Raw genomic sequence first — 20,525 nt, 5'->3', positions numbered from 1 at the left:
AGGGAATGGAAGAACAGTTTGAAACAGACTCAAATGGAGTTGCATGTTCAGAGGATGTTACTCATGTTTATTGTATCCTCACAGTCACTGTATCCACAGTGGTGGTACTGTAAGTGTCTAGTCCTTAAAATTTGTACAACTACTGGTAATCCTCAGGGAGACACTCTGCTCTTATTTGCTCAGCTGTAAATCTGAACTAATGCTGTCATCCTGATTGGAGTCAAGCTAAATCATTATGGAGCTGATCAGGGGCTGTACAGTTGCTCCAGACTATCTCCACAAACTTAGGGATGTGTAACCAATGCTTCTTCACTCATAAGTTTGAGAGCACTGCTTATATACAAATATATTCCCTAGAAAATGTAGAAGGATTTTTTCAGTTTTCCTCACACTGAAATTAATAGTGCAGTATCAGACATGTGACATAGAGGATAGAGACACCTAACAGATATTAATGAGATAGCTGCACATATATGTATTTAGTATATATTTTCTTAGGTGTAAACTGATGGAATCATTTTTATTTGCTTCTAAGTTTATCTTTTATAAATATATTTTGACCTGGTTTTGTCTCCAAATTTCAGAGAAATTTTGGACATGATGCATTTGATTTGTGTGTTTGAATCTGAACAGAAAGAGAGCAATAAGCTATTGAGGAAAAAAATATATATAGAAGTATAAGGAGTGGTGGGTTAGCTTTCTTTTATTTTTAGATTATAATGGGATGCAAATTATGATTATTCCTTCATAACTCAGTTCCTCGTATTCTGATTTATCCTATTACTTGTTTACTTGTCTCATAATTGATTTTTATTATAGGTAGAAATCCTTACTGCATTGACAAAAATTATGGTGGCACGCTCATTATCTGGGACAGGATATTTGGTAAGTAAAAGAAGGTGTTCTCTGTCATGTTGAATCAGTGTGGAAAAAATATGTTTACTTTTGAATTTGATTGTTTGTCATTCTTTTGTTTTCTTCTTCCATCAGGAACATTTGAGGCTGAAGATGCAAAAGTTGTATATGGCTTAACACATCCAGTAAATTCATTTGACCCCATCATGCTCCAGGTGCTATAGTTTTTATCACTGATTCTGATACCTTCAACATTCAGTCATATTCAAAAGAAACTCCTCTCTTAGGCACAGTTGAGGCTATCCTTCCATTGCTGACCAGTCAATTACATTATCTGCAATTTCTTCAGTACTTCATTATGAGACAGCCATTTCTACTCACTGCACTGAGTATATGCAGAGCTTGTAGTAATAATGAAAATATATAACAGTAAAATTAACAAATAACTAGAACAGTGATATATAAGGAGTTGGGCTGAATGAGGTGTTTTGCAGTGCAATAATAAATAGTGAAGCACAGACAAAAGCATGTAATAAAAAAAAAAAAGAAAACTAATTAGTGTGGTGCTTCTTAGATTTATTAGTTCAGGTTTCTCTTAAGCTAGGTAAAAATTCTCTGCAAAAACATGAGAAGCAGTGGAGTCTGTATTTGCTTTTCATGATTTTTCATCCAAGGAGGAATCTCAAAGAAAGGGAAATTTTACTGTCAGGGCTGTCAGGGCTGTAAAGTGGGAGGATGTGCAATTATATTCATTTCAGTCAGATCCTAAGTAATTTCATTACTGAGAGTTGTGTCATTTCAACGTCCCAGTAACCAAATCATACTGCATAAATATAGCTATACAATATACCACTAAATACTCAGGAGTGATTACAGGAGACACAGATGGAAAAACAGATTTTCCTCTGAGCAGAAGTCATTGTAATCCTCACCAAATTAACCAAGGGCTTCATATTGCTTTTGCCTATTTCAGCCAGCTTTTCTGAACTGTCTTCATCTATTTCTAATTTATTCTCTTTAAAAGAGTTTGAAAAATTATTTATTTGAAAACTAAAAATTACTAAAATACAATGTTTTATTAATCTTTATTTTGCAAACAATGAAAAATTGCTTACCTCTTTTTTTTTCAGTTACGTCCCTTGGCTCATATTTGGAACACGTTTTGGGCCACACCTGGATTCTGCAATAAGCTTTCTGTCATATTCAAAGGGCCAGGCTGGGGACCAGGCAAACCTAGACTTGGCCTTCCTGAGGAAATCCCAGTGGTAAATAGAACATGCACAGGCTTCCAGTTGTGTGTAATTTACTTGGGCCTCTTAATGCTACTGGATCAATGTTAAAAACTCTACACATGCTATTTTAAATTAGCAAATTAGCAGTCATAAAGCATGGGGGAAGATGAATTGGGAAAAGAAACTGAAGGAAATGAATGTTTTAACTGTGGGGTTTTTTTCTTTTTATTTGGTGGAAAAAGTGTGTTTTTTAAGTTATTTTTTCATTATTCATTTCCTGAAGAGATTTTCAGAATTTTTTCTATGGAGTATAGTAATTTCTCCTTTTTTTTTCAGCTGTAGCCATGCACAAACACACAAAGTTAAACTGTCTCAAACTAGATAATACATAAGTTTGACAGTAGATTATCTTTCTGCAATTAGCTGGCACCCCTTTTGTGTTTTAAGTATAAAGAATATTAAGATGCAGCAGGCCAGAGCAGGTCACTCTTGAAAGCAAGTAACTGTTTTGCTTTATACAGATCACTGGAAAAGAAGTTCCCTTTGACCCACATGTACCAGCTTATCTTAATTGCTATGCAGTTGTACATTTTGCTGTAATATTGGACTTGTACATTGAACTTCTTGCTTCTATGACTGTAAGTAATTCCTTCCCTTATGAAATAATATCTCCTGCTAACAGCAATGACACACAACATGCTTAAATATATTAAAGAATTGGCAGCAGCTCTACAGGCAGCTCATATCTTACATGAACTACTAAAATAATAACTAATTTCTGTAAAAGAATTCACCTAAATGGCTAAATATATAATTCATGCTATTAAATATATATTTGATATTGTTTAGTAAACAGTTTTTAATACCCATATCAGTTATTTACTTAATAGAAATATTTTGCCTAGAAGAAGTATGTGTCTGCTTCAATTTTTAGTACCTCATAAGACTTGAAACTATGCAGTTTTAAGATGTTAAGATTGATCATACCATTAGATGCCCAGTCTTTAGAAGGAAGCTTGCAATGGCCTTGCAGTGCTTGCAAGGTTGGTGTCAGCATGAGTTCAGAGCTGGAAGAGCACAAAGTCAGGGCAGATTTTTCTTCCTATCTCCAACATACAAGAGCATTGATAGAAGCACAGCCAGGAGAGGCATGTATTTATCACCATGGACTTGCCTGGTGGCATCTCCATGGTGACTGGTTCCTCTATGGATAGCTGGCAGCCTGTGAAGGTGAACTACAAGGCCATGTCCACCTAAAAGAAATGAGACATTAACTACTTACAGGGTTTCACATCCTTCCAAGCTCCCTTTTTTCTTTCTGTCTTTCTCCCTCATTTGCTAAAGCTAAAATTTCGAAGTTATGAAGCATGATTTAATGGATATAATATTCCCACAAATAAAGACCTCTCAAGACGTACAGAAACACCACAAAACTCTATTAATTTGATAAAATTCCCTTTGGTCTTCTTCTTAAACCCTTTTTAAGACCCCCTTAGTTAAAGAGCAACGCAGCTCTTGCTGTGTTTGTGTCACCCACATTACCACAGGCATGCTGTAAACACCCAAAGGGCCCCCTGGGTTCTTCAGCCTTGTCCTGGCATGCTCACCTGGCAATCTCCAGCCCTTGGCCAGCCGTGGTCACTACCCCCTGCCCACCTCATTGGACACTGCAGGATGTAGCATTCCCGGTATAATATGAAAGTTACTTCAGGCATATTCTTTGGATTAGTATGGAGTTGTTCTATGTGCCATGTTTACTTCTGCAAAGGGTCACACTGCAATTGCAGGGAATTAGGAGATTACTAAATCATCTGAAGCTTAGTGAATAGGAAATTAAGCCAAAGGTATGGATAAATACCTCCAAAATACACAAGTCAAACAGTGTACCTGATTGCTAATGTTCCTGAATTGAGAAAAACCTCTGCAAGATTTTCCAGAGTACTTCTAGGTTCCTACATTTGCATAGGAAATAAACTCTGTGTTTGAGGTTTTTCCATTTGTTTCATTTTGCACTCAGATTGGTTTTTTTGTTTGTTTGTTTGTTTTTTTTTTTAACTCTATGCTGCTGCTTTTAGCAGCCAGAATTAAGGAGTCTGATTTTTTTCTATTTTATTCTTTTTCTTTTGGCCTTTTTCTGTTCCTGGAAGGAAAAATGAATGGTCCACATTATTTTATCTGCTGATAACTGCGGCTGTTTAAGAATAAGTAATAAAGGAAGTTGAAAAATGCACCCAAGCCCCAGATAATCACTAAATTCTTTCCGTCATGGAGGAAACGTCCTGAGGATCCTCCATTTATGAACTTATTGTAGAAAAGCAACTAGAAAATTCTCTGCACAAAACTGCAGGGTAATAAGGTAGTAAGGATAAGGGGAGCACAGGGGCCTGGAAGCACCTCATCTCAGGACATAAACCTTCAACGTGGGTGTAGAAAGTGCTGGTCCCAAGGCACAGTTCCAGCATTGCTCTGCAGTACAGTGGAGAAGCTGTCATGAGAAGGAAGCTTGTGTATGAATAACTTTACTTGGCAAAAAACCTTTCTTCAATATCAGTTTTCCACTACACTGAGTTATGAAATGTCTATGGATACAACTGGAACGTTCTGTCTGGCAATGAATTATGTCATAACTGTGGCATAGCTCCATAAATGGAGAAAACTAACTGTTTTCCTCATCTTTAGGTATAAGTTCCATTTCATAACAGCCGTAAGACACAGCACACAGCTATTACATTTCTCAAGTGATTACAGTTGCTCAGTGTTTGGTCTCACGCCCTGTAGAAGTGTTAAATTTCTCCATCCATAAAGAGCAACCATATACCTTCTGTCTGAATGACCTACATTTAACTTATGAAAAGAGCAAAACAGGAAAGAACAAATATATATTTTCCACAGGAGAGAGTATATAGTGTTTGTTTTCTGTATAGTGATCTGCACTACATCCAGTGAATAAAAATTGCTTTCTGAGCTCTGCACATCTAGATCTGATCCAAAGCTCCTTGAAGAAATGGGATTTGGATCAGTCCCAGAGAGAGTGCTAGGAGTGTAAAACTGCAGTACATTCAAAGCAAAAGTCTCATAGCTCCAGAACTTCAGTTATCATATAAATCAAAGTGAAGTGCACCTTAAACACATTTTGCAGTGTCTTTTTTTATTGTTAATAGATACTATACCATTTACTGTGCTTATAATTAATATGTGAGCAGTTTCAATTAGATGGAAATTAGTAATATAGATCTCTTGAAAGTTAAGAACAACTAATATATCCATTCAGTAGGACATCACCAAGTACAGTGTATGTAATATTGCTAAGAATTAACTTTTTTTTCCCTAAGAATTCTAACTTAAAATAAATTCATATAGCTAATGACACCTAATAATAGAAAAATCAGAGAATCATATTAGCATTCCTAATTTGAATGTATCTGATCATCTGATGTATGAGATCAGGGCAACTGTTAACTTATGAAATGTGCTGACATCATTCCTAGAAGTTCTTTTGAACCACTGGACAAATCAGAATGAGAAAATGCATCCATGTTATTCTTTCAAAGGAATAAGAAACCTACTTCTTTGCAGTATAAAAAAATCTATTTTGAATATTTCAATGCTTATCTAAATACATATTTGAAATAACATTTCCTTTGTTTAAATGAATAAGTTTTTTCATTACTAAAAAACCATAAAATATGCTATGACATTCTGTTGATTACAAAGCCATGTAAACTTCTTACTAAATTCTATAACCCCCTTCCCCCCATTTTTTAAGGCTCAAAGATATTTTTAAAGCTTTAAATGAAATGAAAATCCAACAGAAATATTTTTTTCTGCTTGATTGCAGCCAATAACCACATTGCAAAGTTGTGGCTGACTTGTAATTGGGGAACCTGCTGTGGTCCCACATGCTTCTCTGTTTATACAAATACTCCAGTATATAAATACTCATTTTTTATATATTTCCATGCATACTATGTTTAGGTGGAACAAGGATGCTAACACTAATGAAGGTGTAAAAGGCACATTCTTTTTGCACTGCTGCTTGCAGTGCATAGATTTAATATATGATGTTAGTTTAGTGATATAACCCACTGACTATTTTGTTGATTTTGGTAGAGTAATGCCTAGAAAATGGATGCCTCAGCTGCCAGCATCCACTTCATAGGGTGATACATGTTTGAAAGCAAATAAAAGAATCAAAGCAGCATATTACTATACCACTGGAACTGTTAGAGAAAGTTAGTGAAGCAAACTAACAGTGGTAAAAATTACACTATATGACTGCTTTTCTAAAAGATGTTATTCCCAATAGCATCATGGTGTATTTCACTGAAAATTTCTTGGTAATCCTTGACTGTGCCACACTGTGCTCGGGCATTACAGTGTCATGCTTTTGTGTGAATTTAATGATAACAAGTTTGAAATTAACCAGGATCTGCCAGTTGTGCTTTAGAGTCCTCCAGTCCCTCACATTCTGGGCCAGAGTGCATACTCACCATAAGGAGTTTTACAAATAGCTAGTGTTCAAAATAGTATAGTTCAAGTAGGAGTGTATCTGAAGAGAAATGGGAATTGGTCTGAAAAAACAAGTCTGTAAAATATGATCACACCTGGTTCAGGTAGTTATTATGCCATAGAACCTCCTATAGCATTTTAACCATTTAAAGATAAAGGCTTGTTTACATTTGAGTTTGATTTTTTTAAAATGTTATATGGTTGCTTCAGTTCTTCTGATTTATGAACGGACATTAAAATGTATTTCTATTCCTTTTTTTTTCTGGAACTCCATGTTTAAAACCGATCTGAAATTTATTAATTTCCTGTCAAGTTCTTAGTCTGTGCTTTATTCTTCTGTGTTAGATATATGTGGGGGATAATTTTAATTATTTTTCCTGTTCTAGTAATGTAAATTAAAATATATCTTTAAGCTAAGAAAAAAGTCCTTGATTAGAAGTTATGGGTAAAACCACCACTAAAATATGACCCTAAATTGTCTGCTTTTGGGAAGTGTTCCCATCATCCACTTAAATCCAACTCTTAATGCAGTAGTATCAAATGTAGTTTTTAGGCTTGCAGTCTAGTTAATGGCAAGAAATGGAATTCCTAAAGTGCTTAGCTTATTCCCACATTCCCAGTGTGCTGTCTCCACAAGTTTCAGCATAAGCTTAGGTTAATAATGGGTTTTTGGGCACTTCAGTGAACTTAAAGGCAGGTAGAATGAATCGGCATTATCTTATCTGCTGCTATCAGTTTTCTGCAGCTGGAGTCACAGGGAAACCCAGATGCCTGGGACAAGCTAGAAGTTTGGGATCACTGGAAAGACAGAAAAGTTTGAAATCATGCAGCTCTTTAAAACTGGAAACAAGGGACACCCTTGCTCATTCATAGCATGTACTGTTGAATCCTTCCTGAAGACAGGTATTAGTACTTGTATGAAAACCATTGCAGTTTTGTTCATTTTCCACAAAGTGTGATTTTAGCAATATATTGTAATGTAGCTACTCCATGACTTGATGGAAATCTGGATTTGATGTTTAGTTCTCTTTCCTGCCTAGGATACAAAACCTTGCTTCTCTAGTGCTCTGCCACTGTGGGAGCATTTTTCAGGCAGTCTGCAGGACCCGGTACATCACAGAGGAAACAAAGAAAAATCAGACACACCTGGCAAGAATGAGTAGATTTTAAAAAAGGTGTAATTTTTCAGCTTAAAAGTGAGGACAGTCTTTAAGGAGAAAAGTCTTGAATTTCAGTCTTTTTTCCCTGGAAAACCCCTTTATTAGACAAGTAACAATTATTGAAAAGCCTGTCAAAGCATTTCTAAGAAATTTATGGGCGAGTTCCCTTATGTCTGTGCCAAGTCATATTTTTCTTCGCTCACTTCTTGAATTTTTGTATGAACGAGATTGTACAGGAAGCTGAAGTAGAAGTTGAACTCAGTATGGCTAGATGAGCAGTTAAAGTACTCCTCATTTAATTAAATTCAAATAGAATCCGTGCCTGATTTTTACAAAAAAGCTATCTCCAAACATTTTGTCACTTCAAAACAAATTTCTCCTATTGCTAATGATGAAAAGTTTATCATAAGGAGGAATGGAGCAGATTGGTAATGTGGAAATGCAGTAATAAGTTTGATTCTCACCTGGTACAAATTTGTGCGGCAGAGTGGCTTGACAGGTGTCATTTGTGAGAACCGTGTTCTGGCTTGTAAACTGGTGAGGCTGCTGTTTAGCTTGCACATTGCTGGGATTGAGTTTTCTTTGTTCAATAACTGTGGAGGATATCTAAGTAGGTGTTTGTGATGCTTCAGTAAAACAACAGAAACCCGCCCAGACTGAGTGTGTGGTTTGATGTGTTTTGCACACATGGGCACTCTAAGTTCACATAGCTGTAAAACTTGAGAGTATCCTCCTGTGGCCTCCCATGCTCACAGATACTTACCTTAGATCTCTTTGAGGGGCTGGGGCCACGACCGAAGGAAGTTGGGCATGTCACTGAATGGGATTTATGGAAATCAGGGCAGACATTTGTGGAGTTTTATTTTTCCAATGCCTGCAAATGAAGCGCAAGATGCTGTTCATAAACTCTTTTGCTGCTGAAGCAAGAAAGGATTCCTATAACTCAGTCAGATCCAATAATTTTGTTTTGTTTTAATAAAATAAAATAAAATTAAAAGCTTTTCAAAACTAATATTTGAAACAAAATCAGGGAGGGAAAAAAGGAAACTGATTAAATATTTGATTTTCAAAGGCAGCTGTATAGAATACAAAATAAATATTTGATAAATTTTAAAAATTCCAACTTTACAGTCAAAACAATTTCTGTTTTTATGAATTTTGTTTATGTCATTCTAATGTAAATTTTAAGGACAGAAGTCCTCATGCTGCGATTCATCTAAATACTCATGCCCATGTTAATGTTTAAAAGTGTTTTAAGTCTGAAGTTAATGATATGAGCTAAAAAGTTGGGAACCAAGTGTCAAGTTGTCATGAAGGGAAAACATTAATTTTGTTTCATCTTAAACATGATCATGTCATGTGAGCTGTTATTCTCACCAGTACATTGGCATTTTTATCCAGTGGAATTCAAAGATGGCTATTGTAAAGATCTGGTAACATAATACGATGTTTAAAGAACAGAGCTGCTGGGATTTTTATCTAGAAGTAAGTTTGTTCCCTCTTGAGTAGAGTCAAAAGGAAAACAAATAACTTTGGGAAAAAACATGTAGGACAGAAGGAGATAACATTAAACATTAATACAGTATTCAGGAACCAACTGTGAATGTGGTTACTCCAGGTATGAGTGCTATCCATAGCAGATTTTTTTCCTAAAATTTAAAGTAGCAAATTACTTTAAAAGAGGACACTTGCTTAACTCAGTAAGTTCAAGCTACTGTTCTGTAAAAACTCCATTTCTCTCCAGATTACTCTAAATGAATTTTTTGTCTGCCTTTTAACAGATGTTGTCACAGGGAGCAGTTCTCGTGAGAATTGGCTTTATCATTCTGTCCCTGGCATCTTTTGGTCTACTTATGGAGAACAAGTAAGATACAAAATATGTGGAGTTTTTTATTCTTTCATTATGGGTTATTTATAACTATATGTAAATCTCAGAAATTATATCGATAAAGAGATATGATCACCCAGACACATGGCTGGCTGTTGCTAGAAAATAAGACATGACTAGCCAGCACCTAAATCCAGGATTGTTCCCATAGCAAGAAGTGACTACATCTGTGTAGAAAACCTTGCAGAAAGGTTTTGGGATGAGCTCTTCATGTGTTCCTCTGTGCTTGAATATACTGGGGCCATTCCTCTGGGTTTGGGACCTGCCAGCTGTGTGAGGCTGTTCAGGGTTGGATTGTGTGAGCCCTGTGCAGCACGCCAGGCTGTAGGTATCTGGCACCTGTGTAGGTGCCAGATACAGTGATGGTATATGAAGGGCACGCAGTGCAGCTCAGAGTGGGCTCAAAATCATGTGAAAGATGGTGTAGACTTGAGACTAAATGTAATCAGTATAGCTTCAAATGAAATTGGATCTTGAATACACCAGGCCAGTGAGATACATTATGAAGTAGTCTATATGGGCACTGTGGTGCTAAAGAAGAGTAAGTGGCATCCACACTTGCTTACAAAAAACTTATTTGCCCTGAGAGAGAAGAAATGTGGAGTAGAAGTTTCCTTTGAGATTGAGGTGCCAGTACTGCTTTGCACCTGCTGTTCACTATGTTTTCAGAAAGGAATACCTTTCACTTTTAAGGACTGAACAGTTTAATTCAGGATAGGTAAAAGTCTGTCAACATGCCAGACATGTGAATAACCTAGGGAGTTAATAAAGAGGCATTAGTAAAAATTTATGGAAGTAGACCACTGAAAATATTCTGAACTACTTATGCAGCAGTTCTCAGAATTTTGTTGTGGTAATTTTTGAGATCAAAGGACAGTAAGTAAATATACAGCTCCATTTTTGTTCAAATATATTTTGCAAGTACTGGTATTCTTACGACAGCAAATTCATGGTTGGAAGTCAATGTAAGATAAATACCAAAATCTTAATTTTAAGTTTAAGAAAGATGACTAGATGTAAGTGGAGGACATCACAAACTAATTTTATTTTCTCTTTGTCACTGAACTTAGCAAAGAGGAAAAGATTGGATGTTAATCTGAATTGATTCTCTTTTCTAGGTCCAAAGCAGGAATTTTGGAAATCATCCGCTGTTTAGTCTTCATAGGTGCTTACAAACTTGGCTACTTTAGGAGTCATTTTTCCTTCTTGGGCTATGCATATGAGGTAAGATATTTATTTTAAAATGTCTATGCTGATTAGTCTAGATTTTTTTATCTTTTTGCAGAAAAGAAACACTAAACGTTTACATTTTGCTTCCTTATTTTTCATTATGCTATTTGAATAAAGTATTATTTTTTTCTTATCTCATTATTTTTCACTTTTTATGATTATTTGTAAGAAAATTATTCCAGTTCACTACTGAGATGCCAGTTATCATAGAAAAAAGGTCATGAAGGACTGCATTTACCACTTCTTGCAAAAATAATTTACTTGTGATCACATGCTTTGAAGTGAATAATACAAATGCATTGCTGAATTTCGATTGTTGAATTCCCCTTTTATGGGAGAAATATGAAAATTCTTGGAGGCTGGAAGACTTAAATATAACGTGTTTTGCTCTGCATTAATCCTGTGCCTCACAAACAGACTTTTAGCCATTGGCAAGGAGTGGATACAGGACTAAATTGACCTATGGTCTGATACGTGTGGTTACTTTTGTGTTCTTAGCATTTACTTTTATCCTGTTCATGCCTTTTGCTTTTTATTATTTTCATTTCCAGTACAGTTGTTATTTCATATCTCTTTTAATATTATCACAATGAAAAAACAATAATCATTGTTAGTATTCCTATCTGAACAACATTACCAAGGTACTTACTATTGGTTACCAGGAAATAATGGTTATTCATAACCAACAAGGTTATGAATAGTTGGCTGGATCGGTAGAACCTCATCAGAAAGTTACTCTTTTGGCTTAAAATCAGAAAAAAATCAAATTAAGCAGTAGGAACTTAGAGTCAGGTTCAGAATGTTTCCTTTGACTTCAAACATATGCAAAATTTATAGCATCTTTCCCAGTTAGAAGTGGTCTCACTTCTCCTGCTTTTCTAAAAGAAATGAAATTAGAAAAATAAAAAAAAAGTCTATGGCTGCTGTGGGTCTGGGAGGTTTTTCTAGGGTTTTTTTTTTTTTCCGTTTTTTTTTTCTGCCTGGATTGGAAAACAATAGCTGTTAGACAATATTTAAAGCTAGATAAATGCCACTAATTGAGAATTGTTTCATTACTCCCCTGCCCCCCTTGTTACATTGTCAAAGCTTTGGTGTGTAAATCAAATGGTTCTTGAATTCCTTTGATAAGAGTCTGCAAGAATTTAGCAGGTATTTTAAGAGGTTTACTTAAATATTATTTGAAAATTGCTTGTAAAATTTCCTTAGTAGCCTAATACAGTAGAAGGGCTTGAAGTGACAAATTCTAAAATTTTGGAACAATTTACCTTGCCCTTGAGACATAGCTTTCAGACTTGAATTATTTGGCTATTCTAACTGAACTCTGCGAGAATTATGTCATTATATACACCCTCAATACCTGCCCTGCTGGTATTTTTATTTATATATATTTATTTATATATATTTTTATTCATATATAAAAATGTCTCTTACTAAGAAATGAGTAGAAGAAAAAGATTAGATTAATATTCCTATTGTTTATAGGGAATTCTATAGCTTCCTTTTCTTTCACGAAGAGGAAAATAAAATGAAGTGGTTCTTGCTCTGTTCTTTACATGTTTCTGTCATTAAAAGAAATACTTCATTGTCATCTTGAGTTCTTCTCTACTGTACTTTCCTATACTTTCTTCCTTGTGTTTATTCCTTCATCCTTCATATTAAAGTTATTGTTCTTTTTTTAGTCCTTTGTTTGACACTGACTATGTAGCCCATTTTTTACAAGAAACAGGACTACTTCTACACAATTTTTCTTTGAAAATACTGAAAAAAATAAGTGTCTTTCAAATAATTTGCTCTTGGGCAAACCAGAATAGGTATTGTTTCTGAGTGATGCCAGTATTTCCACCCTTGACATTTTCTCACAAATCAACAATTTCATTATATTAATAGCTTTTGTGATCATAGAATAATAGAATAGTTTGGATATGAAGTATAAAGTCCTCTAGTCCAATCCCCTTCAATTAGCAGAGACATCTTCAACTACATCAGGTTGCTCTGAGCCCCAGTCAACCTGATCTTGAAAATTTCCAAGGATGAGGCACCTACCACCTCATTGGACATTTTTTTCCATTGCTTCACCATCTTCACAATAAAAAATGTTCTCCTTTTTGCAGTATGAATATTTGTAATGAACTTCAAAATGTCCCTCATTTTAAAATGAATGACCTACTTTTAAAATAAATGATCCACTTTTGCTCCCAATGTACTATATGCATGGTAGGCATGTTCTTATGGGTCTAATAGGATTTATGTCAGGAGATTTTTCAGTTCATGTTAAAAAGTCTTCAAACAGTAATGTCTTACCTCAATATTGACATCATCATTTTGAAACAGCAGTACCAGAAAGCATAAGAAATATATAAACGGATGGTTTCCCCAGAAATTAGGTCTAAAATTTATCCTAAAAAATGTTTCTGTTCATCATTCCAAGTTGTTTATCCTTCATAATATAATAACATAGGCAATCTGCTTGATTTTAAACTTCCTTTGCTCTTTTTCACTTTCACATTCTCTTACAAATTTTAAGTGTAAATTGAAACATTTAATTAATCATTTTGTTTTCCTCATGTAAATATCTTGTCTTTAACATACATCTATATTTAGCTGACTTTGGTCTTTTTAATCTAATATTTCTAGTAGTCATAAGCAGAAATATGCTCGAAGATGTTTTCTTTACATCTTCATGCTTGTGTGTTACCAAATTAATAAATCTTTAGTAATCCATTGTTAACATCATGTAAGAGGGTTTGTGTTGATTTTGTCTATAAATTAAGCCTTCAAGGGCATGATTACTTAATGATAACAAAGTGTTTTAAGAATCTAACAAACAATTCTTTCTCAGAATTCTTAAGTTAACTGTGCACATTGCAGCAGATAAGTACAAGACTGATTTTACCAACAGCATGTTCAATAATGAGGGATAAAGTATGTTACTGTTTTCATATGTGTGGGGGATTTTCTGCTACTATGTTTCATATGTTCCTATTTCTCAGACTACTTCAGGATCAGTAAAGATTTCTAAAGAACATATCCTTGCAATACTATTTGAAGGGTATTCTAATTGCCAAAAATAGGTGTTTGAAACCAAAAATTACTTTTTTTGGCTCATAAAGAGACTTGACAATTATCTGAATTACTGCACTGGAAGAACACCTTCTGGGGGGAAACTAAATGGGAAATAAAGAAGAAATGAGAGAAAACTAGGGAGCCAGTTAGAGAGGGGAGAAGAACAGAGGAAACAAGGAGCAAGCTTTTCCCACTTTGTCATTAGATTAGCTCAGGTGGGCATAAAAAAAGCATCTGAAGATGGCAATCTGAGTAGAAGGAGCAGTCTTGCCCTCTGGCTCTTACCCTCCTTGCTGTCCTGCTAACTGGCTTTGCTAGCAGGACTGACTAAGCCAGACAAAGGTTTTTTCCAGGTAAGGGATGCAACTTGCTGTGGAGCAAGAAAGTTTCTTAATGCTAGGTCTCAGGGAAGGAGGAAGCAAAATGATGTTATAGTTGTGTAAGAAAGAAAGATTTCTGCTTTTGCTAAAGCTGCAGTCAAGTAAAACCAGCATTGACCCCATAAATGCTTTGAAGTTGTGTGTTACCAGACTTGGTTCCTTATGAAAATTGTGTTATTTTTCTGATCATTTAAGTATATTTTCCTCCCTGCTATTGTATTTGAATTCAATATATAGTATACTCATGGGGATCTCTCTCAGTGTCCTTTTCTTCTCCAAGAAAATAATCTGAAGCTATCATCACTAAAAAGTGACCACAGGAGGTAGAACAGTGTACATTCCTCATCATGCATTTTCTGTTCCTTTTCCTGTATATATTTCATATGGATGATTAGGTCAATGTGGGAAGGGGAGGGAATGAATTTTTTTGTTGTTGTTTCGTTGTTTGAGGTTTTATGTGTTATTTGTTTATTTAAGAAAAAAGTGGTGATATATGAGGAAATTTTTATATCTTAAGAAAATTATTTCTTGGGTGGAGGTCAGTAAAAACCTCGGTTACGGGGAATATATTTGACTGGTTTGAAGAGCTGGTGTGTTTCTTTTGAGAATCTGTGCTGCCACATCCTATACTAGTTAGCTTTCTTTAGGCTGATTACTTCATGCCTGCGTAATGTGATGATTGGGTGTATTACTAAAGCCAAATCATTTTCTGTCAGACTGGGCCTGGAGCCTCCTAACCACCTGGAGGTAGCAGAAAACATTGCTTGTGTGTTCAGTTATGTGACAGTTCAGCAGGCACGATATGTAAAAATAAATCTGTGATGATGGTCCACCTCTTTAAAGTGTTTCCATCCAACTGCACTGGTTTGGCACCAGCCAGCATATTCCATGAGCTGAATTTGGTCAAACACTGGCTGTTATTTGACAGTAGTACTAATGAGGAGCAAGTAGAAATGAGAGCCATTGACATGTTGTTGGAACTCTTGTTTTAAATATTTTCACCAACTCTCATAGTAGCTGCAACTCAGACTTAAAATAAGAGGCTAGGAGTGAGGAAGAGGGAGAAGGAAATAGATGTCTGTCTTGATATGTTTATCTTTTACCTTTATTGTAACTAAGGCATTGTATCTAAGAATTAATCTTTTCATCCTTCTGCATTGCAACTTAATGAGCTGCCTGGCTATGCCACGTTGGCTGGCATGTGTTAATTTACAGGTAGGAAGGACAACAAATCTAGGGCAACTTGAGTGGTGGAAAAGAGAGAAAAAGGGAGGTTTTATACATGTGTGATGTTTTAAATTAATAACTTGTTTTCTTTTCTATGTGGGCATGTGGTACATTAGAAATATAACCAGCTTTACAGAGTCTTGTGCTGTAGGGTGTAATTCAGCCCTTAACTAATGAAGGTAGAAATGAGCTTTATTGTGGTCAAATAGCTTATTTGCTCCTCCAGAGTATCTAAACATGGTAGATGCAGCTGTTCCAAAAACTTTTGGAGACAGTATTCTGTACCAAATGGACTGCTTCCCTGATCTTTGATGCAATTCTGGTATTTCTTATGGCATAGAATCTAATTGGTCTGGATAAAATATAAAATATCTCTTTATTAAAGAACTAATTTACACTGTATCATGTGTTCTACAGAAGTCCCTCTTAATGTGATATATTATCACACTACTTATTTTTCCTTTCATCATACAAAGAGTTGCTTTTACCTCACTTGTTTCTTAGTATAATTTACCAGTGTTGGAATACTGACTTATGAGTACAGACATAAAACAAACATTTACTCATAAGAACTTATTTCCACATCAACGATAGTTTTCTGCTCTGTAGCATTTTTTCTTGGTCCCTCGTTATGATCATCTGTGCCACATTTCAAAGAGCCGCGTGTCCCATATTTGGTTTCCATTAAGGTGAAAGCTCCATGCCCTGTGCTGTGATTTATGACCTCAGCATTTATGCAGTCTCTGTGCCACAACTAGATTGGCTGGTGTATTTCAAATATATTTTAGAAATGAAACTGGGGATGGAAGGAAACTCTGCTGCCTATGATAAAAAGCCTTGTCAACACACATGGAATTAAACAAACACGCGTTGTAATCATTTTTTTCTGTGTTAGCTTCATTCAGAAAAGTTTGCTATGCCATGCAGTGTATCCCAGGGACTGGACTTTTAATATTCTTGACAACTGCCCTAAGGGGAATAATGTCCCTTAGAAAAAGTCACAGTAAAATCTGGCAGTAGATTAAGTTAGTTTCCACTTAGGTGTGACAGCAGAGTCATTACTGATTTTAGACTTAGCCAGTTTGAGAGTCGGCTTCACCACCATCAACTAAGGACTATGATGTATAGTTCCAGATGCTCTGGCCAATTGACCGTAAAATTGCTCTGCATTTCTGGCAGAGCAGTTGAGCTGGAGCTTTTAAAATCTCCACTCCCTGAGCTCAACACCCTTCCCCCTCTGCTTAAAAGCTGCTCATTATTCTTCTTCTGCCCGCTGATCTTAGCAAAAGAAAAACTTCTGGAATCAATTAGAAGTGTCTGCGCTTGATGAGATTTGCACGTGAGTTCGGAATTGCGAGGCTTTGATAGTGTCAGCCAACAGCTGCAGTTTCAGGTGGTAAATCTGGGAAGGAATTTTCCAGGGTTTATTTACAATCATAAAATAAAACAAAAATCAAGACAAGTTGGAAACCATCTAATGTGTTGTTAAAATGAAGCCTGAATTGGGTTATATATTTATTTTTTCTAAAAAAAAAGTAAACTGGCAGTTTATTATTAGGATCTTTTCAATTACCTTGCAATTACTAGGCTGTATAGAGCAGCTGTAATAAAATGCAAGCTATGGTATGCTTGCTGTAGTTTTACCTATGAAAGAAGCATCTGCTATTACTTTTGTCACTTTAATTGTTTGACAAGACAAGGAGGTAGTCATACTTAATAGAAATCAGAAGCATGCAGCCGAAGATAAAGCAAAGGTAGTTCTCTGAACATAGAAAATACATGTTCACATATACTGACTGAAATTTTGTGTTTTCTTTTGTCAACACTTGCTCTCATAAACTTTATTTTCTAACCCCTCTTATCCCAAAGCAGTCAGTGATTGGCATGTAACTGTATGCAGTGTTTGCATTTTAAAATTAACAGCCATGCCAATGAGATTATTAATGTTCAGTTGTATATCTGAGGGTGTCTGCAAAAATGAAGCTCTAGCATTTCACACATCTTGTTACTGATGTAATTTGGTTTGTAAGTCAAAGCAATTTTTTCCTATAAGACAGTAATCCTACAATCCCTGTCAAATTGCATTCTTTTCTACATCATAACACATGGATAATGATAGAGATCTCCATACTAGCGAATCACTTCACTGATATTAGTCCCTAGTGACAACTGACATATTCCACATGGGTAGATATTTGTCTGTGTAACTGTAGTTGAAGTACTAGAGTATTTTGTTTGGGTTTTTGGTTTTGTTTTTGGGTTTTTTTTTTGTTAGTGCACAAATGCATTAATTTATTTCATACCCCGTATTTCCACAAATGTGAAAGGCTCATGTTGACAGAGCTGTTGCTTATTGATCACTTTGCACTCTCATAAATGTTGCATTCAAAGTTGATTTAAAATGTCATGTAAAGTACTATGCAATGTCTAAGAGTTAAAGGCAGGCAATTCGTGTGTCCTGGATGAAAGACATTGGCTTACTTGTGGAGATTCCCCCTCCACGCAGGTCATGTGGGGAGAAGCAGAAGATGCGGTCTGAGGAGTGCAGAAGGGCTCTCCCAGCCATCAAGAACACCCCTGAGTGGGGAAACTCCAGCTTCACTGTGCATGGCCAGTGTGTGCTCCCTGTGTGTGCTCCCTGGGCTGTCTTTAGCCCATCAAGCTCACCCCCATGTCTGTGCTTGTCAGCACAGACTGGTACTCAAAATTAGTGGACTATTTTCCAAAACTAGATAGTTTACCTCCAACACTATTGTAACAGGCAAGTTACAGGAATTATCCTAAAGAGAGAAGAGTGGTATCTCTGTTCCAAAGACCACAAATACAAATTACTTAGTTTGAATTTTATCTTCAAACATGATAGGCAGAGGGATCGAATTAACTTTTATGAGATAAAAGCTGTAGTGAAACAAGCTGTTTCTGATGTGGAAAAGATCTGGGTTTGGCACATACAAGGTGACCACAAAGAACCAACCTGGTATTTAAAATATTTTGGATTTTTCTATCTTGTACAGTTTAAATAGAGAAACCCCAAATAATAAAAATACATACAGTCCAGAATTACTCAATATTTGCATCTTGCAGTGGAAGTGGTAGCAGATTCTTCTTCCCATAAATGTCTCTCCCCACATCTGGAACAGTGAGCAGCTATGAAAACTTAACATTTCTGAAACAGAATGTTTTTGTAGGACACACAGATTTGGACTTTAATTTAGCTCACTGGAAATCCTAATCAATACATTTGTGTAGGAATGCAGAAATTAATTCAAAATGTTCTATAATATGTTTTATTACTTTTTAAAATCATAAATGCTATCTTCTGCTCAGTCTATTTTTTTCAGAAGCTTCTTGTGAACACTAAAGGAAGAAAAGCATAGTAAAAGTTGAGCCTCTGTTTTCCTATTAGCAGCACCTGAAATAACTACAGAGACTGAAAACTAGTTCATGACATCTGGGCAATTGCATGCTAAATTCTAACCAGCCAGTATCTTTTGTCTAAAGTGGGCAATAGATCAGTAAGATAAAATCAAGCCATTATATGTGCTGTGATTTATGTCCTTTATTACTGCCTTATTATATCATTCCCATGCAGAAGTTCTGTTTTCTATGATGTTTAGAGTCAGGGCATAGGAGAATATAGAGAAAGCAACAATGCTATATTTGATTTTATATGTGGGTATTACGCAGCCCAAAGAGAATGTTTTAAAATTTCCTTTTCTTGCCAATGCCAAATAAAAATTGCCTGATGAAAGAAGATTAACAAATGCTGTGTTTAACAACTGATTACCAAATGCAGAACACACAAAACACTTTGTATGTTTAAAAGTTGGAAATAGGTGTTATGAGAAAAAAGTAAATATAAAGCTCTAGTTATCACTTGAAACCAAGGCAAAATAATACAGCAACCCTCTATAGAGTCTGGGAGTGATCACATCTGTCCTGACAGAATTTGTTTGGTTTATCTTCATGTGGAAACCATGAAATGTTTGAATAGGTTGTTTATTTTGCTGGTTGGAAGCTAATACAGTTGAAGATGCCTGGTTTCAGTTTGAACATTCCAGACTTTGTTTTATGGAGAAAGGGATGCTATATTTTTTCCTTAGCTATTACCTGAATTCATTGCACATCTGCATGTTACTATACCTCTCTACATCTATTAATTTAACCTCTTTTTGGTTCATGTAGTTTGCCTACAAAGAGTGGTCAGACACTAGGAAACAGCTCTAAGTGGTGAAGCAGGATGCTAAGAGGCAGAGTGTGGCCATTAACTGCATTGTTTTACACCTACTTCATAGCTCTTCCCACTTCCTTTTGAGACCAGCTAGTGAGTTTATCACATTTTAGGGAAGATACCTGTCATTGCACATACACAAAAGGCCTATCCTGCTTCTGCTTGCTGTGTAAGCCGTGAGTTGAGTTGCCATAATCATGGCTGAATTCCTGGTCAATTCTTTTTTATGGTCTTAGAAGTGAAACCTATTAGTGAAAAAGTTAGCTTATTTAGAGAAGTCAGGAGGGGGTTATATATACAAATCTTTTAAAGTTCTTTGTCATTTTCAGCTGAGAACATTCTAGCACAGGATGGGAAGTGTTCTGGACTATAATTCCAACATCTTTTTGGCTATCTTTGCTTCTAATGAAAGTGTTGCCCTAAAGTGAATCTATTCCAAATGTATTTTTCTGTATTGTGTGTGCGGGGGGTGATCAGCTCCTGGGGTTATCTGAGTCTTGTTAAACTGTATCCTCAGACCATAAAACATGTAAAAAGCAGGAATTCATCAATCAGACTTGTGAATTGGACCTAAAAATGTGTTACCAAGATACCAACAACTGAGAAGAGCCTCTTGCTAGAAGCAACTTGCTAGTATTTGCCTTGCCTTCTGGATAGCAGTCTAAAATATACAGTTCAATAAAAAAACATGGCATATGCTTTGATATGTTTTAACAACTACTGAAAATAGCTGAGACTTTTCTGAATAAA

At 35.7% G+C, this 20,525-nt stretch overlaps 1 protein-coding gene across 2 annotated transcripts in view; it reads left to right on the top strand.

Moving 5' to 3' along the window:
- AGMO (alkylglycerol monooxygenase) overlaps positions 1–20,525 on the top strand; it is a 187,072-nt gene that overhangs the window by 97,264 nt on the left and 69,283 nt on the right. For both annotated transcript variants that reach the window (XM_026799496.2, XM_005480836.2), the window contains exons 7-12: positions 820–885; positions 991–1,070; positions 1,986–2,120; positions 2,609–2,725; positions 9,538–9,620; positions 10,763–10,868. In XM_026799496.2, coding sequence (XP_026655297.2) covers positions 820–885; positions 991–1,070; positions 1,986–2,120; positions 2,609–2,725; positions 9,538–9,620; positions 10,763–10,868 — 587 coding nt within the window. The remainder of the gene's footprint in view (positions 1–819; positions 886–990; positions 1,071–1,985; positions 2,121–2,608; positions 2,726–9,537; positions 9,621–10,762; positions 10,869–20,525) is intronic.

Source organism: Zonotrichia albicollis, chromosome 1, assembly GCF_047830755.1.
Source record: "Zonotrichia albicollis isolate bZonAlb1 chromosome 1, bZonAlb1.hap1, whole genome shotgun sequence".
Classification (NCBI taxonomy): Eukaryota; Metazoa; Chordata; class Aves; order Passeriformes; family Passerellidae; genus Zonotrichia; species Zonotrichia albicollis.
The sequence above is the reverse complement of the archived record's forward strand: the minus strand, read 5'-3'. Positions and strand labels throughout refer to the sequence as shown.